Raw genomic sequence first — 22,666 nt, 5'->3', positions numbered from 1 at the left:
CCATTGGACTATTTAGTTAATTATACCTTCTATTTATGTATTGGAATGACGTATGTGGTTCCTCTCACTGTCTTACTCTTGTTTAAATATATTTACCTTCAATACTTTATAATTATACTTAAGCATCAAAAGAGGGAGTGTAACATCTTTCTGTCGGGTCTAACCTGAAGTTTTTTCTGGAAGAAGACTTATATAGGCTTAGCCTGTTTTCTGATTCTGTTAACAATGCTGTATTTGCATGCATAAATATTTGTATGTATTATATATGTATTGTTAATAAAATATTTTGAAATGAAAACACAGTCATGTTGCAAAACAATCCCTGGGGTCTTTTCACACTCCCAGGGAGTCTGGACTTCGTTTCTGGGTTTCATCTTTGAAACAGATGAGTGTCATTCCACATTACCATACATAACATTGTTTGACAACTTGAAATAGGCTATTAACAAATTAAACATGAACATATTTTGATGTTTCGTCCAATGCAACCAGGTGAACGATAGAGGTCTTGTATACATTGAAGCTGCCATTCTTTTTTCTCAGAGTTATTGATGGATCTTTCTCAAAGAAGAAAAAAATAAATATTATGGAAAAGATCTGTTACTGTGGACACCAAATTAGTCCTGAGATCCTTGGTTTGATAGAAACAAAAGGTTTTATTGTGTACATTAGGACTTGATTGTTGGTATATATAATTTGGTTTTATAAGTTTTTATTATAAGATAAGAAAAAATAAATAAATAAAATAAATAAAGAATTATAATATTATTGCTGCCCCAGCTGTGCTTCGAACCCAAATCAGTGGGTATATTTGTAGACGAACTCTTCTGTTAAAAAAATCCAAGAAACTTCCAAAAACTGCGAAAACGAGGCTGATGACGCCATGATGTTTTGAATGCCGATGGAGGGCGCCGGAGTAAAGTAAACAAACTGGTAACAAAATGCAAAACGAAAGGAACAAGTTAAATAATTAAACAAGGAACAGAACATCATACTAAATATAAACTCTTCGCAAGAGTTTAGCCCATCGGTCATTGGAAATCTTGATGCTACACTCCTTGGACCCCCCCTGTCTGTTTTGATGTTTCCCTTGTCTATTTTAATGTTTAGGTTATGACTAAACCATGGCACAAGATTTTACGAAATATAGTGACTATTCTACATTATGGTTATTGCCCGAACGTACGCATATAGAACCTGGACAACAATACCAGTGTATGCAATAATGTGATAAAAATATGATTGTATCCGTCGTTTGGGAGACGAGGAACTGATGGCTCGAACGCTTCGAAGCCTTGCCTGCTAATTATAAATGGTTAATATAAACCATCATCGGTGATTTTCCTAAAAGAGTGGAATGTTAGGATTTCTCTGTTTGTTATAAAACGACTTTCCTATAATTTTAACACCACGTTGACTCTGCTTATTTATTACTTTCGTTTTAAATACAAGTTTGTGAAGGGTAAAAACAATCCCGATTACAGCAATTTTGTAAAGGTCTTGTTAATTCTAATTGAAGTGAAGTCCGTTGTACATATAAGAGTGCTGCTACATGTATAAGTTTTCACCAACTCCACTGGACAGTGGAGGTGAATCCGACAATAGTCCAGGATCACGGCGAACATGTTGGAACAATCAAACAAGGAACGTTGAAATTCAGTTGTACAGAATGGATGATTACTCCGATGAAGGCTCAGAATATGAGGAAGACTTGAGAGGACCAGATCTCAGAAATGTCAGGGCACAAATTAAAAAAGCTGAACGTGAAAAGGCAAAACTTGAAAAACAAATTACAGAAAAACATATGTTAGAACAAAGATTGAAAGAAGTCAGCAAGTCAGTGTCTGATCTTAAAAGTGTGAAAAATTCTGGAAATGTTTCTGTAGCCTCCACAAGTAGGCAAGGAAGTGGTGATAAAAACAATCGTGGTCACAGTTCAGGATTTGAGGTACCTTCTTCGTCTGGGGGTGGTGTCGTTGATATGTTAAAAGAACAGCGTGAAAAGTTGAACAGAGTGACCCATCGTCGAGGCGATTCAGGATCCACTCGACAGGAGGTAGACGACCACGAGCAGTCAGAGTCTGAGGAAGAGCAGGAAGATGACTCAAAAAATTGTATGTTTTAAATGTGGTAGAATTAAAAAAATGCAAACCATAATTAATTATAGTCCAAAAGCTGAATCAGTAATTTTGATATATGATATCACTGATTGAATGTACAATGTATAACTTATTTTTGATGATCTTTCTTGTGATATAATCTAGCCTTTAACTTATATTTTACAGTGGACAAAGTGATGAGTTTGGAGCATAAGATGAAACTTCAGCAACATCGAGACACATTTGTGGAAAGTCTCATTCCAGATGACATACTCAATGACCTCATTGCCAACAAGGTGACCAAGTCTAAAGAATTCAAATACATCGCAGAGCTTTTTAGGGCTGTTAATGGGCCCCATTCCCAATTGAAATTATTTACTTTTCTAGCTAAATTTCCAAAATTTGTAGTTTAATTGCTCCCAGAAAAGTCTTTCCCTATTCATCAAACTTCTTCCCAAAATGAGGCAAAAACACCCCAACATTAATTAACCCAAACCAATGAGAAAAAAACCCTGCAGAATTAAGTCGAAATTATTGATTTAAATATAAACAAGAGTAATGTTTTAGTAGTTTCAATGATTTCATTAACTAAGTATTGTAATGATTTATATAAAAATGTTTTATTGAAAACAAAATACAAAAAGCGTGTATTTGAAATTATTCACTTTAATTTTGATTATCAGATATTTTAGTTGATTTAACTTATTTACCATCAGTGATCACTGAGTTTTTTCATTTTCAATTTTATATGCCTTGTACTATGTACATATTTATATCTGTCATTACTTGTACAGATTCTAGAGCAAGCTGAGTAAAGGTCCATTTAAATTCACAACAATGTGTATTTGAATTGTTATATTTTTGCTGACAAATTTTTTGAAGATTTTGTTTGTGTCATGTTGGTACAGGTGTTGTTGATTGGGGATGTGAGCCGGATCAAGGAGAAGAACACACAGGAGGCCATGAATGAGGAGTTACTAAACAACCTGGGGAAGAGGTCAGACCGGGCATTTTATGTGTTTGTCAAGTCTCTCCGTAAAACACTACAGGGATATCTAGCTGACCTCATTGACGAACCAGTCCCTAAACCTATAACTAGAAAGACCAAGCGTAAACGCAAAAAAGGTAAACATATAAAATTTCAAAAGTGATTAGCTGTAAAATATTCATGGATTTATTTAGTCTATACCCTGCAAAAAAAAAAAATGGGGGCCGCGGTGGCCGAGTGGTTAAGGTGTCCTGACATTTTATCACTAGCCCTCCACCACTAGGTTGTGAGTTCGAAACCTACGTGGGGCAGTTGCCAGGTACTGACTGTAGGCCGGTGGTTTTTCTCCGGGTACTCCGGCTTTCCTCCACCTCCAAAACCTGGCACGTCCTTAAATGACCTTGGCTGTTAATAGGACGTTAAACAAAAACAAACAAACAAACCAAACCCTGCAAAAATTCACTTTATTGATGGACTCTCTTACAAATCTTACTCTGCTCCATCCACCAATCAAAAGCGATGTCATTTTTAGCCCACCATCATCAGATGGTGGGTTATTCAAATCGCCCTGCGTCCGTGGTCCGTCCGTCCGTAAACAATTCTTGTTATCGCTAATCCTCAGAAAGTACTGAAGGGATCTTTCTCAAATTTCATATGTAGGTTCCCCTTGGTGCCTAGTTATGCAAGTTGCATTTTGAGACCAATCAGAAAACAACATGGCCGACAGGCAGCCATCTTGGATTTTTACAATTGAAGTTTGTTATCGCTATTTCTCAGAAAGTACTGAAGGAATCTTTCTCAAATTTCATATGTAGGTTCCCCTTGGTGCTTATTTATGCATATTGCATTTTGAGACCAATCGGAAAACAACATGGCCGACAGGCAGCCATCTTGGATTTTGACAATTGAAGTTTGTTATCGCTATTTCTGAGAAAGTACTGAAGGGATCTTTCTCAAATTTCATATATAGCTTCCCCTTGTTTGAAAAATACTAGAGGGATGTTTCTCAATTTACACAGATTAGTAAAAGGAAGGGAAAAATAGAGAAAAGATCAATCTGACATGGAACCTATAAAGATCGTTCAATGGTGGGTGCCAAGATCCCTCTGGGATCTCTTGTTTACATTACGGACTGATAGCATAAATTTCTAAGCCAATGAAAATGCTTGTTACAAACAAGATGAAATTATACAGAACATATCTATAAAGAACAAGTGTAATTTTTGTCAAGCAGTTGTAGGATCCAATACACTGACCCATCCCCAATTAAAATGACATTTAATTCACTGGAGATGATATCAGTTTAATTTACAATTTCAGTATAAAATGTTTTTATTGATTGGTTGTAGCGGAGCTCAATGTTAGTGTGGACTGTGAGAGTGTTCTCCCCTTACCAAAGAAGAAGCCTCAGTGTTCCTGTCAGGAAGTCGAGGAACAGATCCTGGTTATGGCGCGGACAGCGTACAGTACAATACGTCGCCGCGACAACACTCCTGCTGCTTTTGAACAATTTAAGAAAGAATTGTCTCAGACAAATGACATTATAAAAGATACTGCAGAAATAATGCATACTCTTAAAATCTTGTGCAAACATGGCGACGAAATCTCTGACATTTCTTACGGAAGTGTGAAGTTTACAATGCAATTTAGATCGATACCAAATGTTGTAAAACTATGGGAGATGTACAGATGTGGGGATTTGTTAGATCTTCTACAACGAGGTCTCATCACTAAGGCCTTGCTGCGGAAATGCCAGGCACGTGATGTGAAGCTTCGGGTGAGGATACCCGAGGAGGAATATATACAATGTGTTAAAGATCTAGGTAAGTTGTGACTTTAACTGTGGGAAGTTTTCCTTTAAATTCTGAACATCATTGATGTATGTCTTCTGTTTAATGATATGGCATAAAGACAGTCAAATGTCCCAGCGTGGTTTGGCCATTGTCTGTATAATGTGACCAGGTGGGTAGTCCTGCTAGGTGTCTTAGGCAGTATGGTACAGTGAGGTAGCACTATCAAGTCGGCATCAGTTCAGCGCTATCATAGGGAGACAAACACTAACACATCGCAGCCTTCCAAAATATGCAAGCATGTATACGTACCTCACGCATGCATCGACGTCTCGCACACAGGGGAAGCAGTCTTTAAATGACCTCTTATAGCTGTTGATAGTTATAACAGCTGTTAAACAATACAAAACCAAACACAGGAGAGCTATTGCTATACCCCATCTGTGTCGTCTGTAGACAGCTAGCTATATAGGTTATATAAGTTTTTATAAAACAGTGGTGTGTCCAGTTATGAGGAACAGCTTTGGTATTATATACTTGGTTCCCTGTATGTGACAAGACCTTTCTATTGGTACTAGATATGTTTGTGGACCTATATATAGTATACTATATCCTGCTGACTGATCTTTAAATTTCATCCACTTTTAAAAAATTAACCTTGACCACAGTATGATAGATTATTAGATAGGGCTTTCCTACTTGTTATGGGAACTCCTTATCACAAGACCTTCTTCAAGACAATCTATCAACCAAAGGCCCTGTTTCCGAGAAATAATAAAATAAAAAATAGATAAATGAATAAATTATTTCACCCAGAAGCTTTTCCATGTAAATTGTATTAAGTGCACACCTACAGGGTGGATATAGATCTAAGGATACTGGTTACAATGTATTATTACATCTTTTCTTGTTGGTTAAGTTGCAATTGCATATTTTTTTTTTCAAACTGATGAAGTATTACATGATTGCGAATGTTTTCTAATCAAACAAATGATCTGTTTGGATTATTTTCATTGTAGAATGTAATGAAAAGCCATCACCAGAAAAATGCAGGAAATTCATCTGTCCTGACAAAAGAGTTCTCAGGGTCAGTATTCTGTTGTCCCGTGAAGGAAGAACATTTATGTCTGTATTTTACATCAGGTTAAAAATAGAATTGTTACTGTATTCAGAAGTTACATTTCAATCCAAAACAATAGAACGTCTACTTCTCGCCATAATCCTTGGTAAAAAAGCACAAATACATCCTTGATATACAGGTAATATCTTAATATGTGATATCATATATGGCATTCATAAAAATTGATTACCAAGTCATATACTAGTTACCTATCCACTTCGTGCCTTGGAGCACAGTTATTGCCTTCATACAGATCTTTCGCCTCTCTTGGTCTGCTGCCATTGTCCACACTAAGTTCCCTGATCTCCAACCCTCTTCTTCTCTTTGTTCACCGTTTTCCTACAAATATCTCTTTTTTTTTCAATCCTATGATACACATGGACTGAACGTGTAAAATGTCTTGTATCAATGTTGTAGAGTGTACACAGGGGTGGGAATGAGGTGCCTACAGTACAGGACGTGGACACGGGTCGGGCCCGGTATGCCTTCAGGGAAATGTAAGTATTGTATAACAGATACTGAAAAAAGTGGTGTCTGATTAATAATAGAGGCTTTTTTCTTTACCTTCAATCATTGTGTTTTATTTGTGTGATTAGTGATTTACTTGATTTACTTGATTTGTGTGATTAGTGATTTACTTGGTATGATAGAGATTTTAATCAGGACCTTAACATAATTGTTTGATTTTGTTTGCTCACCTGGCCCATATTTGGGCTGGAGCAGCCTTCGTATCAATGGCGGGTCATGACCCCCAAGGGCCTTAGGGTTGTGGCCCAATAGGGAATAAATTGGAAATCCGTTTTCCTCTTTAAGATTGAAAGGATTAATTTTGGTACATATTTGTTCTAAAGTATCCGTTGCTATGACACTATAAATCAAAATTGATAGGAATTAAAGAGAGCCAACTGATAAACCTTTTGTAATTGCATTATGAAACAAAGTTGTTAAGAATTAAACCTTGAACTAACTGACTGAAGGTCAGGGTCATTTGGTCAGAGGTCAAGGTCAAATACAGTATCATTTCACTGATAAATATTTTGTCGTGACATGAAGAAAAGTGAAAGATAAAGCAAGATGTCAATTGAACAAAGATCAATGTCACCGAGTCAAAGTTCAAGGCCATTTGGGTCCCAAGGTCAAGGAGGACAAATTTGAAACTCTGTTTCCCACTCCATTATTGTCTATAATGATGACACTTTCTGTTTTTGTTTGTCATGACAGTCAGAGAAATCTTGCGTTCTGTGGAGGCGCCAGTCACAGGAAGGCCAAGGTCACGGAATGTGAGAAGGTACCGAGTATGACGACCAGAAAGAGGCTGCTGTTACAGACTCGTCTGCAATCGCCTGTCGCATGACGATGAAATGAGTGCTAAATCTGTGTATAATAATCACGTAAGGGAGATGTTTTCCGGGTCAATTCGGACTAGTTCACTGTGCTAAAGAACTGTCAACCAAACATTTTCCTTAATACAAACGTAGGAATTTTTATGGTATAGAAAAGATTGTTGAAGGAAGAATATTATTCTAATAATTTATTCAACTTTATGGAACAACAAATGTGTATTGGAGGATTTGATCTGTTTATAGAAGTCCTCACCTAATTATTGATAAAGGCAGCATCAACATTGGAACATTCTGTAATGAGTCATTGGTATCACCTCAGTTCTGATCTCTTACCATGTGTGCTAGTCTGTTTTTATAGTGGTGTCAACTTCATTTACTACTTAAATGTTCAATTATATTTGTGTGCTAGAATGAACTTTTTAAAAAATCAGGTATATATGTACACGTATATCTTGCTTCCTTTAAAATCTCACGATTTCATTTGTACAATTTATCTAATATGTATTGTACATGTATAACTAATTGTTAAATATTGCAAGATAAATTTTTATGAATGCATCAGTTTTGGTTTAATCATGAAACAAAGTCTTGATGATAATTATTTTCCAAATGTAAAAACATGTTGGGATACCACCATTTCCAGGGATATGATCATTAAGCGTTGTTCCTGTTGTAATGATTGTGACTGAAAAATTATGGTCATCCCCGTCGTGGTTTGATATACAAATATGAATAGCATTATAATGTTATAAAAGTTGAGACAGTAAAAAATATTGATCATCGCATCTGTTCTATTACTCGACTCATCGTTGCCTTGATTTAAGTCACAAAAATTGTGTTCAGGTTTAAGCTGTTTATATTGAGAAAATCCTGTCAGGACTGAAAGCTAATTGTAATTAGATAACAATCTACATTTTAGATTTCCATGTGTGGCAGAACAAAAATTGTTTGAAGGTTTTACATGATACAGTGTCTTAGAATGAGTTGAGGATTAAACTTATTGTTAAAACGTTCATTTTATTTGAAATGTCAAATTGTTTTATCAGTAAAATGTATGAGAACATGGTCTAACGATTTCATTTTATCTTCACCCTAATTATAAAAATTGTCTCTGAATTGTTCTTGATCTCCAAATATTGTTTGACAGCATGTAAATGGATAATGTTTTATGCACACTTGGTTCCACTTGCTTTATGTTTACTATGCTAATTGATAATTCATCTTTTCAAAAAAAAAAAAAAAAATTGTTTTGTTTACATGTCTCATTTACAAGTTTTTAAGGATTCAGTTGGTTCTATTTTAAATGTGAAGAACACAAACTACTGTAAAAAGAACTTAAAAAGGCTCTTCTTAGAACACTTTTAATCTGTCTCAGTAGTATGGACTTTTGTAACAGCATTACTTGGATGAAAATATTTCTGTGACAGTTTTTAATCATGACTTTTCTTTTTGAAAGAAATGTGTATATTTTTATATGTAATGTGAGTACTTACTATAAATAATTTATATTAGAAAGGGTATGAAATATTTGTGCTAAAAAAGAGTATAGAATGTTTGTGCTTCATACAGTTAAAGTGAAAATCTATTTATTTTTGAAGAGTATGTATGTGAACATTATAATGTTTATCGTGTGTTCTGTGGTATACATTGTATATTGTACTTAACAATAAAAGCCACTGAAGATGATGGCGGTCTTTAGTATATAATGATAGAACAAACTCAATAACTTGATGTACCACAAACAAGGGGCAAACAAATCATATAACTTGTTTGAAAAATTCTATAGGATTCCATCACAAGTGTAAATTTTGTTTATGACAGCTGGGCCGTTTTCGATTTTGCGGTCCAAACGGTTGGACCAGTGTTGTTTGTTTATGAAATAAAGACAGACCTGGTAATTTTGAATTGTTTTCAGATGAACATTGACAAAGACTTCCAAGGCCTGTATTAACATTTGCAGGTCTGTCAAGATATATGATGGAAATATTACATTTAAAAACTGAAGAACCGGTTTGTCCGCAAAAACAAACAGGCCCATGGTATTGATTAGAATGAAATCTCAAATTAAATTCTTTATATAAGACATGGACATTTCGACTCCAATTTGTTTTCCTGTACAGAGGTAATTATGCAGCATCCTTTATTAATTATGATACCTTAAGGTATCCATGACAACACAGTTGTGTCTTACGATATTAATGACTTGGCCGTATCATATGGTAAACAAGCCAATTGTGTGGTCGGTTTGTTTAATACAAATGGCCTTGATATTATATATAGGTGCCCTCTGTATTATTAGCTCACATGGCTTTTAAAGACCTGGGAGCTTACGGCATGGCTTGATGCTTGTCGTCCATCAATTTAAATCTAAAATGGGAAATACATTTGTAGCATAATTTAAGAGTGCTTTGCCACAATCACTTAAATATCCAGGTGAGCTATGCAGGTTCCATGGACCTCTTGTCAAAAGTCAAGTTAAAAATGGCAATCGTGGTTAAAAAGGTTGATTCTTTTCTTAAGTTACTTTTGCAAATTTGAGTAATTTGAACATAATTTAAAGAAAATTGAATGACATAACTTTAAAAATTACAACAAAATATGACACCCGGAATCTAATCATCTTTCATTGTACTTTTGGTTAATGCAGTATAAACAGTATTGGTATCTACTTGTGTAATGTTGATGATGTACTGATCAGGACTTCCTGATCCTGTAACTCCCTCCTGACCTATCATTGAGGATCTGTCTTTGTGTTGTTGTTTATGTATCTCTTACATATTGAAGTATTATTGTGACATAAAATATAAAAAGAAAATATGATGATAATAAAAATGTTTGAATTTATTTTAAATCTATAAAAATGTTTTGTCATTTATCCAGCAGTATTTCTACGCACACTTAGTTATGGGGTTGATGTAGTCCATAGTAAAAACGTTATGTACAAGATATGACATGTTCAGATTAACACCATCATGACGGTCTTTAGTATATATTGATGGCAATCTATATTATCTGATGTTATGTTACTGTTAATCATTCAATACTTCCCTGATATCCAGTGACCGGAGATAAAATCTGTGATGCAGCCATCGTAGTAATGTAAAGAGTTCATCAGAAGTTATTGACCTACATCTATTTAAAATTCCTAATCTTACATCCAGATATGTACCATGTTATTTGATTATATTATCCCTGTAGCTAAAATATGGCCTCGTCGTCAGATTATTTGTTCAGTATTGCTGATCACTGGGAAATGTAGCATACAATGTCAGCTGTACAATACAATTATTTATTAACGAATCCCGGCCTACATGGGGCAATATAGGAAATACAATCACAAAGAGGTAGAGTGGCCAAAAGACAGATGAATGGACATGCTATATATCACCTGTCTATAAAGAAAATTACATTTTCGCGTGATGATCTTTATAGACAGGTGTGCCTGATGTGTAGCAGAGACGTATAATATAAGGATGTTAGAGAACTAAGTACAGAATGTCGTGACGTCATTATCACATACTTGTTTACTACAGGCCCCCAGTAATTATAGTAGTGTAGTATATGTGGCCTGGTGTTGATATCGTTATCGGACAGATTACTGATAACTGACTTGTTTAGCAACATAACATGTATTGATGTTATATCCTGAAGATTTTAGCTAGAAATGTTCCTCCCTTTATTTATAATATATAAACATGTTAACAGTAATATTGTAACTATTTCCGGTTCCTGTGGTCCCATGGCTCTCTATAGTAAATCTGTTGTGACCTGGTTTCTGTGGTTCCAAGGCTCTCCATAGTAAATCTGTTGTGACCTGGTTTCCGTGGTTCCATGGCTCTCCATAGTAAATCTGTTGAGCCCTGGTTTCTGTGGTTCCATGGCTCTCCATAGTAAATCTGTTGTGACCTGGTTTCTGTGGTTTCAGGGAAGACTCTCTATAGTAAATCTGTTGTGACCTGGTTTCTGTGGTTCCATGACTCTCCATAGTAAATCTGTTGTGACCTGGTTTCTTTGGTTCCAGGGAAGACTCCATAGTAAATCTGTTGAGCCCTGGTTTCTTTGGTTCCAGGGAAGACTCTCCATAGTAAATCTGTTGTGACCTGGTTTCTGTGGTTCCAGGGAAGACTCCATAGTAAATCTGTTGAGCCCTGGTTTCTGTGGTTCCATGGCTCTCCATAGTAAATCTGTTGAGCCCTGGTTTCTGTGGTTCGATGGCTCTCCATAGTAAATCTGTTGTGCCCTGGTTTCTGTGGTCCCAAGGCTCTCCATAGTAAATCTGTTGAGCCCTGGTTTCCGTGGTTCAATGGCTCTCCATAGTAAATCTGTTGAGCCCTGGTTTCTGTGGTTCCATGGCTCTCCATAGTAAATCTGTTGAACCCTGGTTTCTGTGGTTCCAAGGCTCTCCATAGTAAATCTGTTGTGACCTGGTTTCTGTGGTCCCAAGGCTCTCCATAGTAAATCTGTTAAGCCCTGGTTTCTGTGGTTCCAAGGCTCTCCATAGTAAATCTGTTGTGACCTGGTTTCTGTGGTCCCAAGGCTCTCCATAGTAAATCTGTTGTGACTTGGTTTCTGTGGTCCCATGGCTCTCCATAGTAAATCTGTTGTGACCTGGTGTCTGTGGTTCCAAGGCTCTCCATAGTAAATCTGTTGAGCCCTGGTTTCTGTGGTTCGATGGCTCTCCATAGTAAATCTGTTGTGCCCTGGTTTCTGTGGTCCCAAGGCTCTCCATAGTAAATCTGTTGAGCCCTGGTTTCTGTGGTTCGATGGCTCTCCATAGTAAATCTGTTGTGCCCTGGTTTCTGTGGTCCCAAGGCTCTCCATAGTAAATCTGTTGAGCCCTGGTTTCCGTGGTTCAATGGCTCTCCATAGTAAATCTGTTGAGCCCTGGTTTCTGTGGTTCCATGGCTCTCCATAGTAAATCTGTTGAACCCTGGTTTCTGTGGTTCCAAGGCTCTCCATAGTAAATCTGTTGTGACCTGGTTTCTGTGGTTCCAAGGAAGGCTCTCCATAGTAAATCTGTTGAGCCCTGGTTGCTGTGGTCCCAAGGCTCTCTATAGTAAATCTGTTGAGACCTGGTTTCTGTGGTTCCAAGGCTCTCCATAGTAAATCTGTTGAGCCCTGGTTTCTGTGGTTCCAAGGAAGGCTCTCCATAGTAAATCTGTTGAGCCCTGGTTTCTGTGGTCCCAAGGCTCTCTATAGTAAATCTGTTGAGACCTGGTTTCTGTGGTTCCAAGGCTCTCCATAGTAAATCTGTTGAGCCCTGGTTTATGTGGTTCCAAGGAAGGTTCTCCATAGTAAATCTGTTGAGCCCTGGTTTCTGTGGTCCCAAGGCTCTCTATAGTAAATCTGTTGAGCCCTGGTGTCTGTGGTCCCAAGGCTCTCTATAGTAAATCTGCTGTGACCTGGTTTTTGTGGTTCCAAGGCCCTGTCCATAGTAAATCTGTTGTGACCTGGTTTCTGTGGTTTCAAGGCCCTGTCTATAGTAAATCTGTTGTGACCTGGTTGCTGTGACCTTTTGACCCTGATACAGGCTGTGGGACCAGGGCCAGATTATCCTATTATTGTCCACACCCAGTACATCGACGTTTCAAGTTGATACTTGGGACTCAGTAAACAAATAGTGATTATTCTTTCAACGTATTTGACCCTTTTAATGACCTTGAAAATTGGTCTTTTGACAGGACAATCTGAACAGTACTTTATAGATAGCGAGTCTGTAGAACCCAGCACCTAAAGCAGACACGAGTCTGTAGAACCCACCACCTAAAGCAGACACGAGCCTGGAACCCTGCACCTAAAGCAGACACGAGTCTGTGGAACCCAGCACCTAAAGCAGACACGAGTCTGTAGAACCCAGCACCTAAAGCAGACACGAGTCTGTGGAACCCAGCACCTAAAGCAGACACGAGTCTGTAGAACCCAGCACATAAAGCAGACACGAGTCTGTGGAACCCAGCACCTAAAGCAGACACGAGTCTGTGGAACCCAGCACCTAAAGCAGACACGAGTCTGTAGAACCCAGCACCTAAAGCAGACACGAGTCTGTGGAACCCAGCACCTAAAGCAGACACAATGTAATCTTTGTTTAGTGTCCTTTGTTTTGCCTCTTGACCTTGCGATTAATCAGATAATGTTATTGGAATTAAAAATAAACATATATGGGGCCTTCAAAGTAGTTAGATGTTACCGGTGGTCTTTAGTATATAATGATGACGGTATTTAGTATATAATGATGGCGGTATTAAGTATACAATGATGACGGTATTTAGTATATAATGATGGCGGTCTTAAGTATACAATGTTGACAGTCTTTAGTATATAATGATGACGGTCTTAAGCATATAATGATGACGGTCTTAAGTATATAATGATGACGGTCTTTAGTATATAATGATGACGGTATTTAGTATATAATGATGACGGTATTTAGTATATAATGATGACGGTATTTAGTATATAATGATGACGGTCTTAAGTATATAATGATGACGGTCTTTAGTATATAATGATGACGGTATTTAGTATATAATGATGACGGTATTTAGTATATAATGATGGCGATATTTAGTATATAATGATGACGGTATTTAGTATATAATGATGACGGTCTTTAGTATATAATGATGACGGTATTTAGTATATAATGATGACGGTATTTAGTATATAATGATGTATTTAGTATATAATGATGACGGTATTTAGTATATAATGATGGCGATATTTAGTATATAATGATGACGGTATTTAGTATATAATGATGACGGTCTTTAGTATATAATGATGACGGTATTTAGTATATAATGATGACGGTATTTAGTATATAATGATGGCGGTATTTAGTATATAATGATGACGGTATTTAGTATACAATTATGACGGTATCTAGTATATAATGATGACGGTCTTTAGTATATAATGATGACGGTCTTAAGTATATAATGATGGCGGTATTAAGTATACAATGATGACGGTATTTAGTATACAATGATGACGGTCTCTAGTATATAATGATGACGGTCTTAAGTATACAATGATGACGGTATTTAGTATACAATGATGACGGTATTTAGTATACAATGATGACGGTCTCTAGTATATAATGATGACGGTCTCTAGTATATAATGATGACGGTCTTAAGTATATAATGATGACGGTCTTTAGTATATAATGATGGCGGTATTAAGTATATAATGATGACGGTATTTAGTATATAATGATGGCGGTATTAAGTATACAATAATGACGGTATTTAGTATACAATAATGACGGTATTAAGTATACAATGATGACGGTATTTAGTATATAATGATGGCGGTATTAAGTATACAATGATGACGGTATTAAGTATACAATAATGACGGTATTTAGTATACAATAATGACGGTATTAAGTATATAATGATGACGGGATTTAGTATATAATGATGACGGTATTAAGTATATAATGATGACGGTCTTTAGTATATAATGTTGACGGTATTTAGTATATAATGATGACGGTCTTAAGTATATAATGATGACGGTATTTAGTATATAATGATGGCGGTATTAAGTATACAATAATGACGGTATTTAGTATATAATGATGACGGGATTTAGTATATAATGATGACGGTATTTAGTATACAATAATGACGGTATTTAGTATACAATAATGACGGTATTAAGTATATAATGATGACGGGATTTAGTATATAATGATGACGGTATTTAGTATATAATGATGGCGGTATTAAGTATACAATAATGACGGTATTTAGTATATAATGATGACGGTATTTAGTATACAATAATGACGGTATTTAGTATACAATAATGACGGTATTAAGTATATAATGATGGCGGTATTAAGTATACAATGATGACGGTATTTAGTATATAATGATGACGGTATTTAGTATACAATAATGACGGTATTAAGTATATAATGATGACGGTATTTAGTATATAATGATGTATTTAGTATATAATAATGACGGTATTTAGTATATAATGATGACGGTATTTAGTATATAATGATGTATTTAGTATACAATAATGACGGTATTAAGTATATAATGATGGCGGTATTAAGTATACAATGATGACGGTATTTAGTATATAATGATGACGGTATTTAGTATACAATAATGACGGTATTAAGTATATAATGATGACGGTATTTAGTATATAATGATGTATTTAGTATATAATAATGACGGTATTTAGTATATAATGATGACGGTATTTAGTATATAATGATGTATTTAGTATACAATAATGACGGTATTAAGTATATAATGATGACGGTATTTAGTATATAATGATGTATTTAGTATATAATAATGACGGTATTAAGTATATAATGATGACGGTATTTAGTATACAATGATGACGGTATTTAGTATATAATGATGACGGTATTTAGTATATAATGATGACGGTCTTTAGTATACAATGATGACGGTATTTACTATACAATGATGACGGTATTTAGTATATAATGATGACGGTATTTAGTATATAATAATGACTGTATTTAGTATATAATGATGACGGTCTTTAGTATACAATGATGACGGTCTTTAGTATACAATGATGACGGTATTTACTATACAATGATGACGGTATTTAGTATATAATGATGACGGTATTTAGTATATAATAATGACTGTATTTAGTATATAATGATGTCGGTCTTTAGTATATAATGATGACGGTATTAAGTATATAATGATGACGGTATTTAGTATACAATGATGACGGTCTCTAGTATATAATGATGACGGTCTCTAGTATATAATGATGACGGTCTCTAGTATATAATGATGGCGGTCTCTAGTATATAATGATGGCGGTCTCTAGTATATAATGATGACGGTCTCTAGTATATAATGATGACGGTATTTAGTATACAATGATGACGGTCTTTAGTATATAATGATGACGGTCTTTAGTATATAATGATGACAGTCATTATTATACAATGATGACTGTATTTAGTATATAATGATGACGGTCTCTAGTATATAATGATGGCGGTCTCTAGTATATAATGATGGCGGTCTCTAGTATATAATGATGACGGTCTCTAGTATATAATGATGACGGTATTTAGTTAAGCATTAAACTGTCTTTTTATGGATTATATGGTCTATATAGATGCCAGAGCTTTGCAGACAATCTTCATAATGCGCGCTAGCGCATTATGAAATGATTGTCTGCAAAGCTCTGGCATCTATATAGACCATATAATCCATAAAAAGACAGTTTAATGCTTATATTTACGTTTTCTATATTAGTTTCTTTTCGATTTCAACTTTAATTTTCATTATCATTTAAAATCTTACTTTTACCGACGTTTCCATTGTCAGAGGTCAACAAATTGAACAGCCTATTGTGATTCACGTGCTGATTGGCAAAAAAAAAAAAAAAAAATAGTGCGTGGAAATAATTTAAAAAATACTGAAAACATCATCAGATATTTTAATAACAATATCAATAATATTGGTAGTCAGTATTTCAGAATATACGGATGAATTATTCAGTTTGTTAACGATTTCGGATTTAAAAAAAAAAAAATTACCATCCGGAACAATTATGCGGATGGAAATTTCACCCGTCACCACGCGCACGCAACGGCTGACAGCATTGACAGAGTTTAGCTATGAAAGTTGAATGTGCAGTGGGAGAAAGTGGAATTCGCCAAAAAATATCAGGTGTAAACATGTTCTTTGATTGCATGGAAACAGCATTACAGTTTATAATAGCTACAACAGCACCGGTGTCAGGGATACGACCAATGAGAGAAGTGACAGTGGCCGAGGGAGTTAGACGAGCTTCAGCGACAACGTTGCTTGTGACGGGTACCATGGCTGTTTCAAGTTTAGGATGCGTTAGACACGATGATGCACCACTTGATGCTTTCTTTTGTGAAGAAGAAGCTGTTCTATTGTACGACCGGAGAGAAGCCTCGTTCTTATGATTTGACATAAACATGATGTGTCGGGTTTCAAAATTTGTGTCATTCAAACACTGGGTGGCGGTGGCGCGCAAACAATGTGGTGTGTAATGATTTTCCACTCTGGCCCCGGAACAAATATCTTTTATTAAATCTTGTTTTATTCCATTTTCGTGATTGTTAACCATTCTTACCTTTATTTTCGTTTTACATTTTAAGAATTTGTTTTCTGGTCTCTTACTCTATCCGATAGCATGATGAGCAATGATAAGATGCCATTTGTTTACATTGGTTGCAAGTAGTTCCGGGGGATCCGGTCGCGTATGAATAACACCTGAATGCACGATTTGGGTGTCAGTTATGCATAGAATGGTGTCACGCTTTGGGTGTCAGTTATACTCTCATAGACTGCAAATTTGTTTAGTTTGTTTATATCATGGCTTTGCCATCCAAATGTAAATATTATACAATGATGACGGTCTTTAGTATATAATGATGACGGTCTTTAGTATATAATGATGACAGTCATTATTATACAATGATGACTGTATTTAGTATATAATGATGACGGTCTCTAGTATATAATGATGACGGTCTTTAGTATATAATGATGACAGTCATTATTATACAATGATGACGGTCTTTAGTATATAATGATGACGGTCTCTAGTATATAATGATGGCGGTATTTAGTATATAATGATGACGGTCTTTAGTATATAATGAAGACAGTCATTATTATACAATGATGACTGTATTTAGTATATAATGATGACGGTCTCTAGTATATAATGATGACGGTCTTTAGTATATAATGATGACAGTCATTATTATACAATGATGACGGTCTCTAGTATATAATGATGACGGTCTTTAGTATATAATGATGACAGTCATTATTATACAATGATGACGGTCTCTAGTATATAATAATGACGGTCTTTAGTATACAATAATGATGGTATTTAGTATATAATGATGACGGTCTTTAGTATATAATGATGATGGTATTTAGTATATAATAATGACTGTCATTATTATACAATGATGACGGTCTCTAGTATATAATGATGACGGTCTTTAGTATATAATGATGACAGTCATTATTATACAATGATGACGGTCTCTAGTATATAATGATGACGGTCTTTAGTATATAATAATGACTGTCATTATTATACAATAATGACGGTCTTTAGTATATAATGATGACGGTCTTTAGTATATAATGATGACAGTCATTATTATACAATGATGACGGTCTCTAGTATATAATGATGACGGTCTTTAGTATATAATGATGACAGTCATTATTATACAATGATGACGGTCTCTAGTATATAATAATGACGGTCTTTAGTATACAATAATGATGGTATTTAGTATATTATGATGACGGTATTTAGTATATAATGTTGACGGTATTTAGTATACAATGATGACGGTATTTAGTATACAATGATGACGGTCTTTAGTATATAATGATGACGGTCTTTAGTATATAATGATGACGGTATTTAGTATACAATGATGACGGTCTTTAGTATACAATGATGACGGTATTTAGTATATAATGATGACGGTCTTTAGTATATAATGATGACGGTATTTAGTATATAATGATGACGGTATTTAGTATATAATGATGATATGCTAATGTTCATCATTTCATACTCCCCTGATGTCCAGTGACCGGAGATAATATCTGTGACGCAGCCGTCGTAGTAATGTTAAGAGTTCATCAGAAGTTATTGACCTGCATCTATTTAGAATTCCTAATCTTTCATCTAGATTTGTACCATGTTCACAGTGTATAATCGATTTGTACTACTAGCTGCGAAATTTGAGTTTGTACGCGTAGCTGTGAGTTATAAAGCGGTGAAACGATCACATGGCGCTCATTCTGCGTTGGACACAGGCAAGTTCAACACTTATTCATATGTCTTGTTGTGTACCAATTTTTAAAAAGCTAACCATAGTGTAAAGCTAGATAATGTATGCATCACTTGCTAATTTCTTAGCAACGTAAGTTATATATTTCACGTAAAATATCTCTTCTGATCCGAAAAAACTCATAGCCAAAAACCACCAACACCAGGGAAGAGATCATATTGATAAAAGAACGAATGGTTTTAGACATCCATAAACATCGGAATCCGTTCCGTAATTATGTTCAGATATATATAGCAAAAATATGCATGCATGATTGTGACTGAAATATGAATAATACGAGATCAAATACATGCTCATGCGAGAGAAAATTGTACGATCATCTGTAAGGTTTGTGTACGATCAGCTGTTGAAATATTGAGAGTTTTTGTACGATCAACTGCTGAAATGACGAGTTATTTTTGTACGATCAGTTGATATTATTTAGAATTGATTTAGTGTATTTGCCCTCTTTGCAGACATCACACTTGACATTCAAGAACTGATGGCAGCCACATTTGCATGTTATTGTGCGGACAAATTCAATATTTTTGCAGAAACAATTGACCACGCCATTATTAACCACAGTAACTCTATACTAAAAGTGAAAATCTTTCATAACCACGGACACAAGCTTATTGAGAACACAAAAAACTACAACATCATCTGCAGATTTGGAAGACAAAATGATTGTCCCAAACAATGATACATTAACAGTGAAAATTTCTAGGCGCCCTTCAACTTTATCTCCTTGGCAAACGCTTAAAAAAATTTAGATGGCAGTCGACCCCTAAGAAATTAGACTTCGAAACTGCAAAAGAATTGGTAGAGGATCAAACCGATGTTCAAGCAAGTAATTATTTAGACCAAACGTTACACAATTCCTTTCCCAACATATCTATCAATGATGCGTCGAAGGAAGAAACGCCTAATGACGTACACTTTGTGGAAGAAACCGCGACATCGTTTCAAACCGTATTGGATGTATCAAAGGAACTGTCAAATGTCAAGCCTCGAATTATTCATGAAATGATAAAAGTAGTGCATGATGATGGATCGCTGATGCAAACATACAAAGTGTGTTTTGATGGTAAGAAGGTGAACACCGGCATTGACAGTGGTGATATGGGAGATATCAATTTGTGGGGATACGAAGGTCCTCCGACATTATCACAAAGACAAACGGCTCTAAATGATGACCTGAAACTTGTTCAAGAATTTGAGACCATCGTTTTATCATGTGAATGTAGGGAATTGTCTAGTTTAACAGATTCACCGGAGGATATAAAAGAAAATATCGTCACAAATGCTCAAAAGGTGATTACAACTCTTAGCCATCGGTTGAAAGAACTAAGACCTATCAAAACTAAAAAAGTTATATCCTTGGAAAAGCTGAAAAAAATGTGTATCAATGACACAACAAAGAATAAGTATTCATTTTAAATAAGTGCTGTCAAAACATACATATACCGGCTGGAATCCTGTTTTGCACGAACACTGAACCTTATTGACAATTTGGGACGCATAGTTGCCATTCTACATAATGTTTCTTCACTATATTGCTCCGGCAGGGTGTGTGACCTAGGAAGTCAAAGCAACTATCAGTGTTTATCGGGAATAAACAAACCAAATATCACAAAAATGGAGTTGAAATCGGCCGACACATCCAAAATTCACCAACGAACAGATACTTGGTTCAAGGCTCGTTCATTCGCACGTGTGACTGGGAATACATGTTTTGATGCTCTTGGATTAGGTGGTCTAAAGAAACAGAAGCAGCATTTTGAATATGTGTTCAAATCTGTGCCAAAGCCGTCTCCTTCTCCAGAAGTCGCCAGCTTCATGAAACATGGATCTGACAACGAAATAAATGCCATCGCAACACTAGTGTCAAAAGTCATGCCTGTGTATTTGCCAAAATGTCCATATGTAGAGGAAGGGTGCCGTTGTGTATTTGAAGATGAGGAGTTGCTTCTACTTGTCAGTCCTGATGGTAGCATCAGAAATACAAACGATGAAACATTGGAACCTGCATTGGAAAGTCAGTTTGCCATAGAAATCAAATGTCCTTGTCCTGAAAACTTGTACAAACCCCTTGTATAGTATTGAATACCATACTATTATGTACCCCAAATACTTTGTGAGATGGCAGTACAGGACAACGCACCTATCATTTTCATATGTTATAGTTCTGACACAACCGTGGTAATGGAAGCTGAATTTGATGATGATCTTTGGAGGGTAATTACGTCCAAGATTGCTGAATTATACATTGGAAGTGATTGCCAAAGCCCAAACAAACAACAACCAGATATCAAGGAGTTGGAGAATCAGTTGAAGGCGTACGCCAAAAATAAAGTTCGTTTTATAGCGGAAGTTCCTTCTGTGGTGGCAAAAGAATGCAACCATGACCATGTCACGAGCGATACAGCTACACTCAATATTCACTCCAACAAAAACAATTTCAGAGATAGTGTGGCACCTTCTGAACTTCAAAGGATCTTATTCGACGTCAAAGAAGTGTTGAATGACGCTTTCAACATATCTAGAAATTTGGCAAGTGAGGTGGTGGTCTACCTGATAGCTGACCTTGACAGAATACATGTACCAGAACGGCAACACGCAGTTCCTATAGCATATGCTATGAAAGGCTATAAAAAATCTGTTCTGAAAGGACCCTTTCCGAAGAGTTTGTTTGTTTGTTTGTTTGTGTTTTACGGCCCATCGACAACTAGGGTCATTTAGGGCCAAACAATATACTAACAAGTTTTATTTTTAAAGTTAAAATCAGATAAAATTTGTCATTTTTAAAAGCATCCGTATTGTATATTTAGATCATAATGATAAAAAAGTTGGTTAAAAATGGTAAAATATATACATGTACGAATAGATTATATGAAGTAATATGTACGAATAGATTATGTGAACTTTGTTATAAATAGAACGTCAAAGACAGCAACGTAAAAGACATCAAAGTCTATAAAATAGATCGATTTCTTTCAAGTAGCTAAATATTGTTTTCGAGTCCACGGAACTGAAAAGGGTTTCCGAAGAGAACAAAATCGGCATGCATCTAAACATTAATCACCAAAACAATGACTAAGCATTATAAACTCGAACCGCGAACAAATCTAGTGATTTCACAATGAGTGCATTTATAAGTTCATGGTTCTGCAATTGAAAGTAAAACGCCTTTACTGGGATATCGCACTGATAAGCAACATTAAGAAAAATCAAATGAAAAATACAAATCAAATAATTATGTACAAATGTACTTGGTTTGTCACCATCGGAGAGTTCTTCATCAGCAAATAAAAAAAAAAAAAAAAAAAAAAATTATCAACACATCAGTAAAATGATTAATGAAGGACACCTGAACATTTTTTTGAGTGATAAGCCAAACTCGAGCGCCATCTGTAAATTTTCCCACAACGTTTTGCAGATGCCTGTTCTCTGC

General features: G+C 35.5%; 1 protein-coding gene across 1 annotated transcript; it reads left to right on the top strand.

The window, feature by feature from the left end:
- Positions 1–848: 848 nt before the first annotated feature.
- On the top strand, positions 849–10,195 carry LOC117315454. The gene is made up of 7 exons (XM_033869646.1): positions 849–2,114; positions 2,286–2,395; positions 3,008–3,224; positions 4,437–4,910; positions 5,897–5,964; positions 6,415–6,494; positions 7,219–10,195. The coding sequence occupies exons 1-7, from the start codon at positions 1,553–1,555 to the stop codon at positions 7,349–7,351; spliced, it is 1,644 nt and encodes a 547-aa protein (XP_033725537.1). The 5' UTR covers positions 849–1,552; the 3' UTR covers positions 7,352–10,195.
- Positions 10,196–22,666: the final 12,471 nt, after the last annotated feature.

Source organism: Pecten maximus, chromosome 17, assembly GCF_902652985.1.
Source record: "Pecten maximus chromosome 17, xPecMax1.1, whole genome shotgun sequence".
Taxonomy (NCBI): Eukaryota; Metazoa; Mollusca; class Bivalvia; order Pectinida; family Pectinidae; genus Pecten; species Pecten maximus.
The sequence above is the reverse complement of the archived record's forward strand: the minus strand, read 5'-3'. Positions and strand labels throughout refer to the sequence as shown.

Coding starts and splice junctions, on each gene's coding strand:
- LOC117315454 (XM_033869646.1), top strand. CDS start 1,553: ATGTATAAGTTTTCACCAACTCCACTGGACAGTGGAGGTGAATCCGAC. Junction 2,396..3,007: donor ATGACCTCATTGCCAACAAG/GTGACCAAGTCT, acceptor ATGTTGGTACAG/GTGTTGTTGATTGGGGATGT. Junction 5,965..6,414: donor CTGACAAAAGAGTTCTCAGG/GTCAGTATTCTG, acceptor TCAATGTTGTAG/AGTGTACACAGGGGTGGGAA.